The sequence below is a fragment of the Phacochoerus africanus genome, chromosome 2, assembly GCF_016906955.1.
Source record: "Phacochoerus africanus isolate WHEZ1 chromosome 2, ROS_Pafr_v1, whole genome shotgun sequence".
Taxonomy (NCBI): Eukaryota; Metazoa; Chordata; class Mammalia; order Artiodactyla; family Suidae; genus Phacochoerus; species Phacochoerus africanus.
In genome coordinates this window covers 96,406,886-96,421,921 of record NC_062545.1, presented here as the reverse complement: position 1 = coordinate 96,421,921, position 15,036 = coordinate 96,406,886, and the positions used below count along the sequence as shown (strand labels likewise).

At 43.5% G+C, this 15,036-nt stretch overlaps 1 protein-coding gene across 1 annotated transcript in view; it reads right to left on the bottom strand.

Annotated features, from left to right (window-relative positions):
- The window catches only part of SETBP1 (SET binding protein 1), a 372,210-nt gene that overhangs the window by 340,175 nt on the left and 16,999 nt on the right, over positions 1 to 15,036 (bottom strand). The window contains exon 2 of the mRNA XM_047763919.1: positions 12,120 to 12,770. Within this exon, the coding sequence (XP_047619875.1) occupies positions 12,120 to 12,605 (486 nt within the window). The 5' untranslated portion in view covers positions 12,606 to 12,770. The remainder of the gene's footprint in view (positions 1 to 12,119; positions 12,771 to 15,036) is intronic.

Genomic DNA, 15,036 nt, shown 5'->3' with positions numbered 1-15,036 from the left:
ATTTCCACTGCACTTTTAACATTTCAGAACCACTTTACAACCATCCACTCAGATTATCTTCAAAGTCATGTGTAAAGAAGAGAGATAGTATCAATCTCTTGTTAAATATGAGAAAACAGAGTCACTTGCTCAAGGCAGGACTCCAAACCATGACCCCAGCATGGGTAGCCACCCTCCCCTCAAGTCTCAGACCAGGTAGGGCTCACAGAATCTTATTTTGAGGGGCCGTTTACTGAGTCCCACATTTTCAGTTCAAACTAGGCCACTTGAGAATACTTTTGTAAACAGTTTCTAGATTAAATCCCAGTGAGCCTATTATCCCATAGCCCTGTGCTGCACGCACTGCCAGCCATCACTTCTTACCAGGCCTCACTGCTGCCATGCCCTGCTGAGTGCTTTCCAGTAGGGAGGTGGCTACAAGCAGTCCAAGAAAGGAGCTGTGGGTGTCCAGGATGACGTGCAGTGCTCAAGTTCACCAACAGCCTAGACCGGGAACATGCAGCAGGAATAATAAGGTGAACTGCACAGGACTCAACTACTCTCTCCATGAGGAAGCACCAGCAGGACCAGAGAAAGTGCACCTGTCAAAGATCGCTTCTGGCTGCTGGAAGCCATGAGACCAGGGTGTGATGAGAGTTTGAGTCTCTCTTGGTAATTAGTTGTAACCTGGGGCAAGCCAGTGAAAAATCCTCAAAGCCCCTTCCTCAGCCTTTAAAACAGGAAGGAATAACAGCTACTTCATGGATTATCCTAAGAACAAACCAGAAAGAGGTCACAGCTGGGCAATGTGAATGCTTTGTAAAGGTGCTGGGCATATGTGACAGTTGCTACCAATTTTCCACACCATGCACTATCTGAAACACTCATTTTGACAGTTTGTTCTACTGTCTGTCCTGGGTTTTTCCCTAAATGCTTTGAGATAACTCTTCCTAATAAGAACTGTCTATACCTCACACAGCATTTATGCTGAACACACCATACAACTCTGTAGATTCATGAAGAATTTAGATGCTTCAGCTCCGCTACAGTATATCTGGATGGAAGCACAAAAAAAGGCAGCATGATGAAAGGTTTTAGATGCTTCTAAAAAACCAATGCAAAATACACAGGGCTGACTAGGCAGAAACTTTTGATAAAGAAGAGAGTTGGGTTTTTTGGGGGGTTTTTTGTTTGTTTGTTTTTTCCATAGAGCCATCTTCATTGACACAGAGCTAACAAGAACTTGTTTAACACTCAGGCCAGGAAATAAAAGATACAACTTCTGTCCTCAGAGAGCTAACACTACAACTGATAAGAAAATGTCTTACCTTGCACGATATCCTTTTAAAACCCCTTCAGTTAGGTCTAAAAAGGCCAATACATAAGTGAGAAACCAGGTTTGCTGATGGTGGAAAGCCAATCTAGAGATGCCCCAGTAGGGAAAGCACAGAAGAGGAACTCTGAGTGAGAGGGCACAAACATTTCAAAGTCACCCTATTTCTGTGCCTTCTGCATAATCCAGTCCACAGACCATTTGACTAATATCTGATTCAGTCCCTGCCCAGAACTCTGCATAAAGAAATGATAATAAGGATAATGCAAACATCTGGATTTTGGCCCAACAAGTCCATGGTATGTAGGATGTGATGATTTGGACCAGCAAAAGTAGCAGAAGGCAATATTAAATTGAAGAGTCTCCTTGACCTTGAGTACAGCATATACCAACAATGATGATGCTGCCAGAAAGCTGGTACAGCCCGGGGTCCTGTTAATAGAGATACTATGCTTAGAGTGGAGGAGGTCACATTCCTGTGTAGTGCTCGACCACCCTGCAGTATTGGTATTGTCCTCTGCTGTGAACCCTCCCCACCTATGCCTTTTAGGAAGGACACTGACAAACTAGCATTCCTGGCACAGGAACCAAGGGGCTTTGGCATCAGGAAACCATAGAATCCCAGAAACAGTTTCAGGAACTGAAAATATTTAGGCTAAAAATGGATGGTTTTAGTGCAACATGAGAAAGAGCTTTACTAACCAGAGCTGCCTCAAGAGGTAGTGGCAAGTCTCTTCCCTGAGGGCCATTGAGCTGCAGCCAAATAATTGTCCATGAGGGATTTTGGAAGGTGTCTTCTGTTGTGTAGGAGGGATGCTGAAATGGAAACATTTAGAGGCTTTTCTGACTCTCAATGTAGTCCATGACCCGTGCCTTCTGTAGTTGGCCTTCACCTGCCTCCTGACCTGACCTGCTGCCAGATTCTTGCCTGTATCGTCAATGGATTTAACCCCTGGTTCTCAGACCCTTTCTGAATCCCCTAATCTTGGCTTTCTCCATGACCCAAGGGCACCCACATCCCAGCAAGATATCAGCTTGGCACTTACTCAATGGCAGCATTCCAGTAGAAACCCAATGGTGCAGGAAAGAGCCACACACCCAAATAAACTGGTGTCCCCCTCCTGCTCCACTAATAGGACAAGGATGGAGAGATCACTGAGATTCCCAGTGTATACTACAAATAGATCCCCTTGAGAAGGGGACATCCATGATCCACCATAAAAAGCAGCTCTTTAAGTCAGTTCTCCAGGGATACAGTCTGTTGTGAAAAATGCTGAAACTCCTGAGCTGGGTTCTGATTCACAACACTAAACAAATGAACTACCTGGCCCAGCATGAAAGCCTGCCCACATTCTCAGGCAAATGCATATCTGCAAATGATTACTTCTCATTGGCAAGGCACAGTGCCCACCATGAGGGGCAAAACTGCTTCAAGAACTCTCCTCCCTGATCTCTCCCACTGGGAAACTGGCTAGAAACTTGGGAGAGCCAAAGAAGATGGAGTGGTAAAAACACAATAAACAAGGTCTAGAAAATACACAGAAGCAACTTGCATTTGATACCAATGATGATTATCAAATGGCCTCATGGGCCAGCTACCAGGATGGGACCTGCTTGGACTTTTCAGAGTCAATAAAGGCCTCCATTGTTTCCCCTGGTGAGGTCACAGGCTAGTGGGGAGGTGAGGGAAGTCAGCCTGGGGAGGGAGGGGCAGGCAGGAAAAAAAAAAAAAAAACCTGGAACTTCAAAGACAAAGGCACACTCAAGGTACAGATGGAGACCCGTTGTCTTCACAGGGCAAGATCCAATGGAATACTATGGAAGGTTAGAAGGAGCCCTAGAAGTTGTCCTCCCAGCCTGCCCTCAATGCAGGGCTCTAGCTGTCCAAGTTCCAACACGCTCAGTCAGTGGCCTCAGCTTGCACAAAGGATTCGCTGTTTTACCAGCCAGGACATAATTCAGACACTTGCGCACACTGGGTACAATTGCTAGTCCATGTAGGTATTTGCATTCTGTGTCTTTCTGCACACCTCCTGGGAAGCTGGCTCTAGTGAACTTCTGCCCTCCCCACTGGCAGCCTCTCCTTCTGGCCACTGGTTCCTGGAATGGGGGTGGAGGAGGGGGGAGGGCAATAGGGCCTTAATGCCACCTTCCAAGTCAAGTCACCCTGAGGACCCAACAAGTTGAAACCACTTCTCCAAAGTAGTTTGGCCATGTGCAAATTATAACATGAATTTCCAACTTATTGTGGATAAATAAACCCCCTTCAACACAAGCCTTCACCGTCTTATGTGTTTGATTTCTACATGTAAGGCAGGCAGGAGCCTGAACCAATGCCCAGGCCCCAAGGAACTCCTGACACATCCCCAGGCTCTTCTCTTGGGCAGCCCTTAACCAGACCCAGCAACTCCTGTCTCGTGAACAAGCAAGGCAGGAGGGCGTGTCCTGGGATGTCCAGCACTGTAGCATATTGAGGTGGGATGTTTTTCACTCAAAGTTGAAGAAATCAGAAGAATCAACAGATGGGGTAGAGGAGGGCAAACAGGAATTATTTCCCTTGCCCTTTATTAAAAATAAAAAAGGTAATGTAACTGCATGTCACCTGGAAGCGCAGTTACAAGACTTTCTTAGGATGTAGAATTGTGACAATGGAGAAGAAGGGTGACTCTGCCAATGCTGGGAACGTGGCAGGGGTGCAAGAAAGCACTGGCAGAGCCCCACTTGGTTGTTCTTATGACACTGCTTTGAAAGTTTCATTCTGAGTCACACTTTGAGCTCAGCAGCAATCCTGGTTTGGCAGATAAGTGACCACAGAGATAAAAAAGACCTTTGAATCATCTATAAATAAATTCCCATAGCAATTCCTACCACCAGAAAAAAAGCATTAGTGCCATGCTTTATTAGTAGATGCTTGTACAGATACAAGAAGTAAGACACTGTCACTACCACCCAGCTAACACAACTCAACACAGCCATGAGCAACATTACAACAGATCAGCCTAAAGAAACACATGGCTTCTGAGACAGCCCACACCTTCTAGGCAGCCAGCCCGACTGCAGGCCACTGTGTGCCCAGTTGTGCCTATGCTGAGGAAGGTCCTATGGGTGACCTGGAAGGGAGAGAAGCAGAACAGGCAAAAGAATAATGCATACTGAGTGAGGTGTGGTGCTAAGTGCACCAGGCACTTTCATGCCAAGACACCAGCAAGGAGATGCTGCTATTAGCCCTGATTTTCATACAGTTTGGAAACAGTTTCAAGAGGTTAAGTAACTTGCTCAAGGTCACAGGGAGCCTAGGTTCTAGGGCAGGTTCTCTGCACAGAGCCTGCTCTGGAGCCAGGGATCTAAATTGAAATTCTCTCATGGGGTGGGCACTCTTTCTAACAGATCCCTTATCTCTTATCTGAAAAATTCAGGGAACTAATGACTCTCTGTCAGAACAGAACACAGTTTTCCTGCTTTTACTCAGACAGGTGTCTCTTCAATGGCATGGAGTGCACCAAAGAAGGTCCCTTCTTGAAATCCAAAATGAAACTGACCTCCAGGAGCAAAAGAATCAAAACAGTGCTTTAAGCCCGCAGAGACTCCCAAACACAGGAGGAAAAGAAAAGAAAGGAAACATACAAGGAGGAAGGAGGGAACCAAACAGGATATCCTCATGGAACGTGCACATTTGATAAATCTCACCACTGTTTAAGTGCGATTCTGACATCTGCTCCCATGTTTTCGGCCTTTTGACACTGGGGCAAAGAGGAAACAATCTGATGTCAGAACGGAGGGTCCAAAGAGAGGTCAAAAATGTTGTTTATAGTAACTAGTTTTCTTCAGAAGAAAGACTGGTCTCAAAGTTTCCAATTTTTAGAAGAGAAATAAGGCTTTAGAGGTCAAAAGCTGGTTTGGGGGTTTTTGTTTGTTTTTAACATACAGAGGTCCCAGAAGGTAAAGCATTCTTCCTGAAACTGTTAATAACAGAAGCAGAGCTAGTGCCCAGGGTTCCAGTGCTCAAGTCCAGTTTTCTTTCCCAACACCAACACTAGATGCCGAACGTTACCTGTTGCTCCATAGAAGCAATTACTTTGGGGGAAAGGTTTTTGTTTGTTTTGTTTTTGTTTTTGTTTTGCTATGAAATAATGAAATAACTACAGTGAAACTTATCAGGAAACAAAATTTTCAGGCACTCTGATGAATAAATAAGAATGTGCTATATTAAAAAAAAAAACCTATATAGAAAAAATATGAATTTAAATGAGAGGGGAAATGTAGCTTCTTGTGAAGAAATGCTGGCCAGACCCGTTCTCCTAGTCAGGTTGAGGTGTTGTGGGGGAAGAAGCTCCTACTCCCAGAAGTTTAAAGTACCACATTCAGTCAAGCAATGTACCTTGGAGTGACCAGAGAAGGTGCTGGGCAAAAAAGGATGAGAGAGGGATGGCAGAACCTTAAGGAGGGTGAAAAGACACCCAGAACCACCCACCAGAGTGGAGGAGGAGATGGGAACAGATGCAGCACCAGATGTCCAGCCATCAGAGCCACCTTTTATGCCTTGCCCAACACGCCCTCCTGCAGCCCCTCCAAACTGCAACCTTAGAAGGTCAAATGAGAAATGTGCCTCCCAGCAGTCCACAGGGTCGTGGAGAACTCTAGCACAGCCCTCCTTATTGACAACTGCAATGCCAAGACTCTCCTTTTATGCTCCTCTGCTCTTTACCACTTTCATCATGTTCCCAGGACCCCCAAGCTTCCTTTCCCCAATTCAAAGCCTACAGACCATGGCCATTACTTACAGAACTGAATGCAAACTCATTCATTTATTTGATATTCCCCACTCTTTGCAATCTGATGCCAGACTAGCTTCCCACCTACATCACCTAAAAAGTCTCTTTCTTATTCACACTTGATGTGTTTGACACAATGAAGGTGCTATTTGAAGAGTCTGTACATGAACGCATGACCTATTAGACTTCTTAAAGAGAGGGTTACAGGAGTTCCCGTTGTAGCTCAATGGTTAACGAATCCGACTAGGAACCATGAGGTTGCGGGTTCGGTCCCTGCCCTTGCTCAGTGGGTTAACGATCCGGCGTTGCCGTGAGCTGTGGTGTAGGTAGCAGATGCGGCTCGGATCCCGCGTTGCTGTGGCTCTGGCGTAGGCCAGTGGCTACAGCTCCAATTCGACCCCTAGCCTGGGAACCTCCATATGCCACGGGAGCGGCCCAAAGAAATAGCAAAAAGACAAAAAAAAAAAAAAGAGAGGGTTACAAGCTCTCAGAACAGAACATGTCTTTTCACAGACATATGATGATGGTCTACATGGCATTACTAAGAATGAGTCCTGAACATGTTCCTAGGACCATGGCAGGCACCTGAGGAATATGCAGGTGAAGCCCTTGCTGTTAGAGAAGATAGGTTCTCCTGATGAAGCTGGAGAAAGGGGAAAGTAGGTCCAAAGAAAGAAAATAGAAATTGTAGTTTGGTCCAAAGCAAGTAACAATCCATGAGAACAATAAAGGGGGAAAAAAAAATAAGACTTTAACTCATGAGGCTTTGAAACCTCTCTCAAATATCCTGGAACATTTGGAAGTGAAGACAGTATGCACGTTATGATCCTGCCACCCCCGCTAACGTGGGAAAGTGGGAGAGAAATGCCTTCAAGCTGGATACTCGCCTTCCAGCAACCCTTTCGAGTGTGGTCACTTTGGGTCTGGAATGCAGTATTGGCCATACAATCTAGAAGAAGCCACCTCAGCTCCTGCCTATTTGAAGCCACTGAGCCTCAATTTCTTCATCTGTAAATAAATACTATCTCCCTTGACAGGACTGTTATAAGGACTTATAGAGAAAGTGGGTATACATAAAAGAGCCAGCCAACGGTCATAGTTCAATAAAGCAGAGCAATTACTATGATGTGTGCTCTATAAATTGCCCATTCTTTCCCTAAAATCTTCCATTAAGTTATATCATGTGGATTTAATCATCTCTAACAGATGAGGAAACCAGGGCTTCAGCAAGATTATATTCCAGACCCAAAGTCACAAAGCCAGTTGGTACAGATGACCACACCATCTCTCCCACTCTGGGTCACTCTACAGTGCCTGTCTCAGAATCTCCTCTCCTCATGCTGCTGAACCTGGTGGGCGTCCTGACTTCTGCAGAAAGTCCTCAGAAAGGGAAGAGCTGCTAAGCTCTGCCTAGCTAAGAGCCTCTTAACAAAAGAGAACAAAACCTGTAACTATTGAAACCTTTTAAGCTCTTTTAAGCTCACACGTTGTACCTGAAATTTATTCTAGAGACTCATTCTTGTGTTCTCTGTTGTCCTATATTGAGTGACCTGGAAGAGACGTAGAACAAGCTTAAGTTACTATACTACTGACCTGAGTCAGTGTAAGATGCAAAAATGGGCGTTATGTGATAAAGAATAAGCTGCATTTATGGGGTCCATCTGCAACCCAGGGCCTGCCCAAAGGACAGTTCTGAGGCCCCAAAAATATGGTCTGAGCTCTCTTTTCACCTGCTTCTTACCAAATGCTGCTCTCATACCTCACATATATTCCTTCATCACAAACCTTCTTCCAGGTAGCATCTCAATTGCCATCCTCAGTTAATATGGAAAGGAGGTGACTCATTCCCTGGTTAGAAAAGTCCATTCATCTTTGAGCCAATGAGGTGGTATTTTCATGGATGCCTCCTAACATCCCACTACTGAAGTGGCCACATTAAGCTGAAAATCTATAACAACTCCTCAGTTTGGAGGATTGGACCTAGAACAGCACACATACATCTCTTCACCCCTAAGCAGTAGACCATGTACACATAGAAATAGCAGAAAACTAGATGTGATATGTAAGTAAGGCCATCATTATCCTACAGGACACTATTTTTAAGAAAAACAATGAAAAAGAAAATCACTCAGTGCAACATGGATGGAACTAGAGACTCTCATACTAAGTGAAGTAAGTCAGAAAGAGAAAGACAAATATCATATGATACCACTTACATTTGGAATCTAATATACAGCACAAATAAACCTTTCCACAGAAAAGAAACTCATGGACTTGGAGAAGAAACTTGTGGTTGCCAAGGGGGAGAGGGAAGAAATGGGGTAGACTAGGAATCTGGGGTTAAAAGATGCAAACTATTGCCTTTGGAATGGATAAGCAATGAGATCCTCCTATACAGCACTGGGAATGATACGTAGTCACTATGATGCAGCATGATGGAGGATAATGTGAGGAAAAGAATATATATGTATGTGTGACTGGGTCACTTTGCTGTACAGTAGAAAACTGACAGAACACTGTAAACCAACTATAATGGAAAAAATAAAAATCATTTAAAAAAAAAAAAGGAAAATCACTCAGGATTCAATATAAGCTGTCTTTGCCTAAGCTGTCAAACAATGACTAGAACAAAATTAATCAGTCTGCAAAAGAAAAAAAAAAAACAGAAAAACAACAAAAGCACATAATGATTAACACTCATTTCCCCCCAGCCTTCAAGTTTGAAGGCTGAATCATTCAAAATAATACAATTCACTGTCCTTCCCTTAAGTCAAGGGTCAACAAGTGTTTCTGGTAAGAGCCAGACAGCACATAGTTTAAGCTCTGAGGGCCATACAGTCTCTGTCACAACTCCTCAACTCGGCCGTCGAAGTGCAAAAGCAGCCACAGCCAAAATGTAAATAAATAGATGTGGCTTCATTCCAATAAAGCTGTATTTATGGACATTGAAATTTGAATTTCATATAATTTTCCCATGTTACAAAATATTATTCTTCTTTTGATTTTTTTCCAACCATTCTTTGCTTGTGGGCTGTAGAAAAATAGGCAAGGGGCTGGATTTTCCCCAATGATGGTAGTTGCCAACCCTGCTCTAAATCAGCATATTTGACAGGTAACACCCAAGTAGGCATCCTTATCCACTCAAGGATCAGCTCAACAGAGCTTTTTTTCCTAGCTCTCAGCAAAGGACCTGAGTCCAGGGGGCTGCTCCACACACCCTCATCAATGAATGGCTTGCTTCACAATAAAAGATCCAGAAGGCTAGATTTTAGAGAGAGAGAGAGATGATGATGATCTGTTAATTACAAAATGCCATTCTCATCCTTTTCCCTATCCCAAATTACTGACCCTGTACTTCCCATTCGTACAAATAGATAAATTCTGTGAGTTCACACTACTGAACTTCTCTGTACAAATAAATGGCAGACAAGGTTTCTACCTCTCCACCTCAGCCTCGGCTCTTCCTTACTCCTTGTTTGCAAAACCATAGGAACATGAAGAAAAGTAATGTTAACATTCTAACCTAATAGAGATCAGAGAACTTCCTATAATCTGTCAAGTGATCAAGACCCAGTACTGATAACTTTATTCATTCATCTCTGGAAAGTATCAGCTCTGGGCATAAATAAATGTAGGAAGGATAAAGAAATACAATATGAAGCGAGCTTCTAACAATTTAAAATTTTCATAAAGAGTGCCTACTGCAGCACTGTGCACTGAATTTCTGTCTTTCCCTTACCCTCCCTCCACCTCCAATTGCTGAGGCTTAGACACATAATTTGTAAGTCACATATTCAAAGAAATGATTTCATCTCTTTATAATAGAGCACATAAAAGGCATCCAATTTTTTGGGTGAGAATGACCAGCCTAAAAATTTCAGATACGAGAATGCAGGTTCATTGCACTTTGCAGCTTTGAAATCATCCCCATGTCACAAATTCCAGAGTTTTATTCTGGTATTCCACTAGGCAGAAGACTATATTTGGGAACAATCTCATGGGCCTAGGGAAAGCAGTACCTATCAGGACAACCAAGAGAGTAAATTTATGTTTGCACACCCAAAACTGTGGGCCATTGCTCAAACTCTGGCAGTGATGGGCACAGAAGGAAAACCATTACCACATTTTTCAAGACTGTCCACCCTCACAAAAACCCAGCAACCTTCTTTGAGCCATCCCAGTGACCAAAGACAAAGAAACTCATTTTCAAAGCTGAAGAGACTCAACTCCAAAGCAAAACCTAACCCTCTAAGTGGAGCCTGCTTGCATTTCTTTGCATTTGCTTGCAAGAATCTCAAAAGTTTTCATACGCATCTAGATAATCCTTGGTTTTATGACAGAGAACCCAGAAAGCATTGCAAAGTTGTAAATGGGGAGGGGGAGGGGAAAGCACTACATCTGTGCTATGTATAAACAAACCAATTTCTAAAGATTTCCTTCTGTTTCCAAATGTTAAAGTAGATGGTCAACTGCCCAAGACTAAGAGGTCCCTGGATGTAGGGCTTTCTGTTTAAAATCGAGTCTGAGCAAACTATCTCAGAGGTGTTGGTCACCCTAACAAGTCTCTTCTAGTCCAAGTTTTTTGGATTTTTACTGTAACAAATCAGCAAGAACACCTAGCTTAAGGAAGAGCACAAGCCCTACATTAAAAAACAACATGATTCTTAACCGCTTTATTGAAAATGACTACCCCAAAGTTCGAAAACCACTGGCAAAAGAAATACTATAGATTATTTCTGATCTATAAAGGAGAGGGGTTCATTCATATGGAACATTTTTACCTTCCATCATGTTCGGAGCCAAACAAATAAGATATGGGAGAGTTACAAAGACTCTGGTTAACGCCTACTACCTAGAACCCCAAAACTCTGTTAGCAAGAGGGCTCCTTTCAGAGCTAGTCACAGGACCCACAAATTCTTGGAAACAAAAACTTTCTAGTCTAGGGTAGTCCGCTGCGATCACAACAGAGCCACACCCCTCCAAGGAAGTGGTGTCTCTGTAACCCTCTGTGACGCAAAATTAAAACAGTGAAGTCTAGATCCACAGATTCCCAACCAAAGGACATCACTAATCACCTTGAGAGTGGCTTTCCACACCCGCAATTGACTTTTCTGAGGAAAATGACAATGAACCAGGTTCATACAACACCTAGTCTTAAAAGTCTACAAAGTGACAGATTCAGGTCAGTAGCCTACCTTTCCTTTCTCCAGTTCCAGCTCTAACGCACACCACTGGCTTCTAGGACAGGGATCCCTCAGCCCCTAAAGAGCCTCATTACTATGAAGAAGAGCTTCCTCAGTCAAGTAAGCCACTCATCTATTTTAAAAAATTTACAGCAGTGATTGAAACCAAAAGGAAGTTATAATAGTTCTTGACTGTTCTGATTGACCAAAAGTTTTCAACATCCTACTCTTTTTTTGTCTTTTGTCTTTTTAGGGCCACACCCACGGCTTATGGAGGTTCCCAGGCTAGTGGTCTAATCAGAGCTACAGCTGCCAGCGTAGGCCAGAGCCACAGCAATGCCAGATCCAAGCCATGTCTGTGACCTATACCACAGCTCTCCGCAACGCCGGATCCTTAACCCACTGAGTGAAGCCAGGGATTGAACCCGCAAGCTCATGATTCCTAGTCAGATTCATTAACCACTGAGCCACGATGGGAACTCCAACATGCTACTCTTGACAATGAGAACAGATACAGATATGAAAGCCCCCCCCCTCCAAACCCAAAAATCACCCTCAAAATTTTTTCACAGCTTAGCCAGATCTGACCCAGCCAATCAGCTGCTATACAATAAATTGGAACTTCCAGTATTATAATTCTAGTAGTTTTGGGGTTTGTTTTGAGTTGGGTAGAAGCCAATAATAATAAACTGAATTGTATATATACCAAGATATCACAGACATTGCTTCTACAGGCTCTAGTATTCCATCAAGGAGATTGGTAATAAATAAGTAATAAGCAAATACACCCTTAAAGTTGGAGGATAAAAATAGCAAAAACAAACAAAAACCCTAGTCAGCAGGGCTCCTACCTTCTTTTTGGAGTGGCTTCTTTCCTCCTCCTTTGTGGCTTTGCTATTTTTCCCAGCACGGGACACCTTCTGGTCCCCAGACTGCTTAATGGTGATCTTGATCTCAGGTGGACATATATAGTTCTCCAGATTCTTTGGGGGTTTCTTAGCCCGCTTTGTGGTCTGAATCTTCAGCTTCAGACTTCCCTCTGTGAAGTTGGCCTCCTTGATAGAAAACTCCTGTTCTTCCAGGCCATCTCCTGCCACCCATTTCTCACTGTCTGCATTGGAGTTGGAGTCCACATCCCGTCCTGAGCCCAGTTCATCCTCCTCCTCTGGCTCCATACGTTCTCCACCTACTGGTATCCCCTTCCCAGTCTCGGAAGCAGAGAGCAAAGGTTCCCCTGCACAGCCGGGAGCAGGCGGCGCCTTGGCTGAGGAGACCGGCAAGAATTCCGACTCACTTCCCCTTTGCCGGGAGCTGCTTAAGATTTCCCTGGACTCCATGACAATCCTACAGTCTCCAGGAGTTCTCAGGAGGGGTAAGGGATAAAAGGAAAAGGGAGAAGAAAGGGAACCCAAAATTCCAAGGACAAAGTGGTCCAGCTGCTGGGTTCAGAGTTCCAGGGATGGAGACACGGTGAGGTTGTTCAGAAGAGATCAGATCTGCAACTGAGAAGCAGAGAGATAATTAGCCATGACAGGAAGAAAGTCGACCTCAAAGGTAACTCAACCTAAGTTCCAGAAGCCCTGTACCGCTTATCTATGGCATCAGAGCAAATGATTGGAAAGAAATCAGACCAGAAAGTGTGCATCCCCAAATTGTATTATATTGGAGCAGAGGGGGAACACATGCCCACACAGCCTCTCATTGAATTGCTATTAATTTTTACCCTTGATTTGGGGCCCAAGGACAAAGATAAGAGAGGTGAGTCCTCCAGTCCAGTAGCAAGATAGAAGTTTCTTACACAAAAGCCATGGCTGCTGAGTCACCATCAAAACCAACCATGAAGAAAGGAAGTCTAACTGCTGAGGCTCAGGTCTGTAGGAACTGCATCAGGCTAGTTTCTAGCACAACTTTCCTCTCACATGTGAAGAACAGTCTGCAAAGCTGAACACAATCCCAGGCTGCCTAAGCCAAGCTCTCCCCTTGGAGGAAGAACATTTAGCTGAATTCTGGAGCAGTCCTTCTTTATCATCTTTCATTACAAATTATTTTAACTACGCATAAGTCTTATCTTTATTTCCTAAAACAAATGCAAAGCTTAGGTGCAGGCTTGTAAAAGGAAAACAAAGAGTTCAGTGAGAAATTACTTCTAATGCCGTGATTAATGCAAAACAAATGCTAAAAATGTTTCCGACACAAAAGATACTGCATCATTATCAATCATTTAGATAAAAATAGCCAACTGAGACAGTTTTAATTCCCGTTCTAGTCCTTCAATAAAGTGGCATTATGTCAACATAACAACGAAAAAGAGAAAGGGAGAGAAGGAGCATTTCACAGGCCTTTGGAAGTATCAGAAATCCCCCAGGACCTTTGCTTCTGCCTTCCTCCTCTCCAAATCATTACAGGATCAGCTAAGCTATCTTTTGCCCTTATTCACTTCATGTCCCATTATTCTCAATTTCATACTCATTTCAAAGCCCAAATGCTTGTTATCAAGAGAAAACCTCAAGCCCTGGGGCTGCCCCAAACTTCAAGACATCATCTCTTTTCACCCCTAGGCTGTAGGTAAGATCACATCTAAGCCTTCACAAATTGCTGAACACTCAGCAGAAGACATCACAGCATAGCTTGGGCTGCTATCTTTGAGCCCATTAATTTAAGGAATTGACCAACAAATATGCCCACCAGAAAATTCCAAGAATACCTGCAAAGACACATTCAGAGCAGCCGAGAACTAGAAATTTGAAGACAGAGCAGGTACTTCCTCTCTCTGGAATCAGTACATTTCCAGCTGACGCCCTGTAAGGAAGCCAGTGAGCAAGGCAGCAGGGCTTCAACATGGACCCTGCTCCCCAGAGAAGTCCAGGAACAAATCTATCTCCTAGAAACAGCTCAGGCCGGCAGAAAGACACATTTATTTACAGCTGCTTTCACTTCTGCATTCAGAAAACCCAATGAGTGCAGCACTCCTGCAAGAGAAGTGGCTACCTGGTGAGAGTATGAGCATCTTCCCTGAAGCTCTCAAGCAAACACTGGACAGCCACCTGTGCCCCATGCTACAAAAGTAACAAAGTCTCCCCTAAGGAGCAGAGGAGGGCAGTTAGACCAGATGACTCTTGATGTTTCCTTTACTTGTAAGAATCTTATCTCATCTAAACTGATCTGCCTTCCTGCCCAAAACCTGCTATAATTTTTAAAAAGTCATATTTAAGTCAATATTCATTGAGGCCTCTCCTACTAGAGTAAGATAACACATCTCTGCTGGAGGCAACAAGATGCCTGAGAACCTGTCCCTTTCTATTCCTACTGAGCAAAAGCCCAGTAGGTCTTTCTCAGCTTGTGCTCCACATCCATAAAAATTACCAGCCATGGTTCTTATGGCAGCAGTATTCAGGGGTGGTTTACTCCCTCTGGCAGGAATCTCTGATGTTACATTTTAATTCCCTATAAAGCTGTCCTTGGGTCAGAGCAAAAGGTAAGGCATATTCTCCATATAAAGTTCCTAAATTAAATCTATTTGTACCTTTGAACCATAGTAGGTCAACATCTATTACAAGCTCTGTAATAAAAGAAGGTGAAACCTAAACTTGAGAGGAATAGACAGGAGTACAAAGTGGATGAATTATCAACATTGAGAAAGTATCCCCTATTTAAAAAATGATTCACTTCAGAGTTTCCTACACTTGGAAGTGTAAATGATTAATTAATGAATGTAGAAGACAAAGTTCCAAACTTAAAACCCAAATAGTAAGACATCCAAAGAAAAAA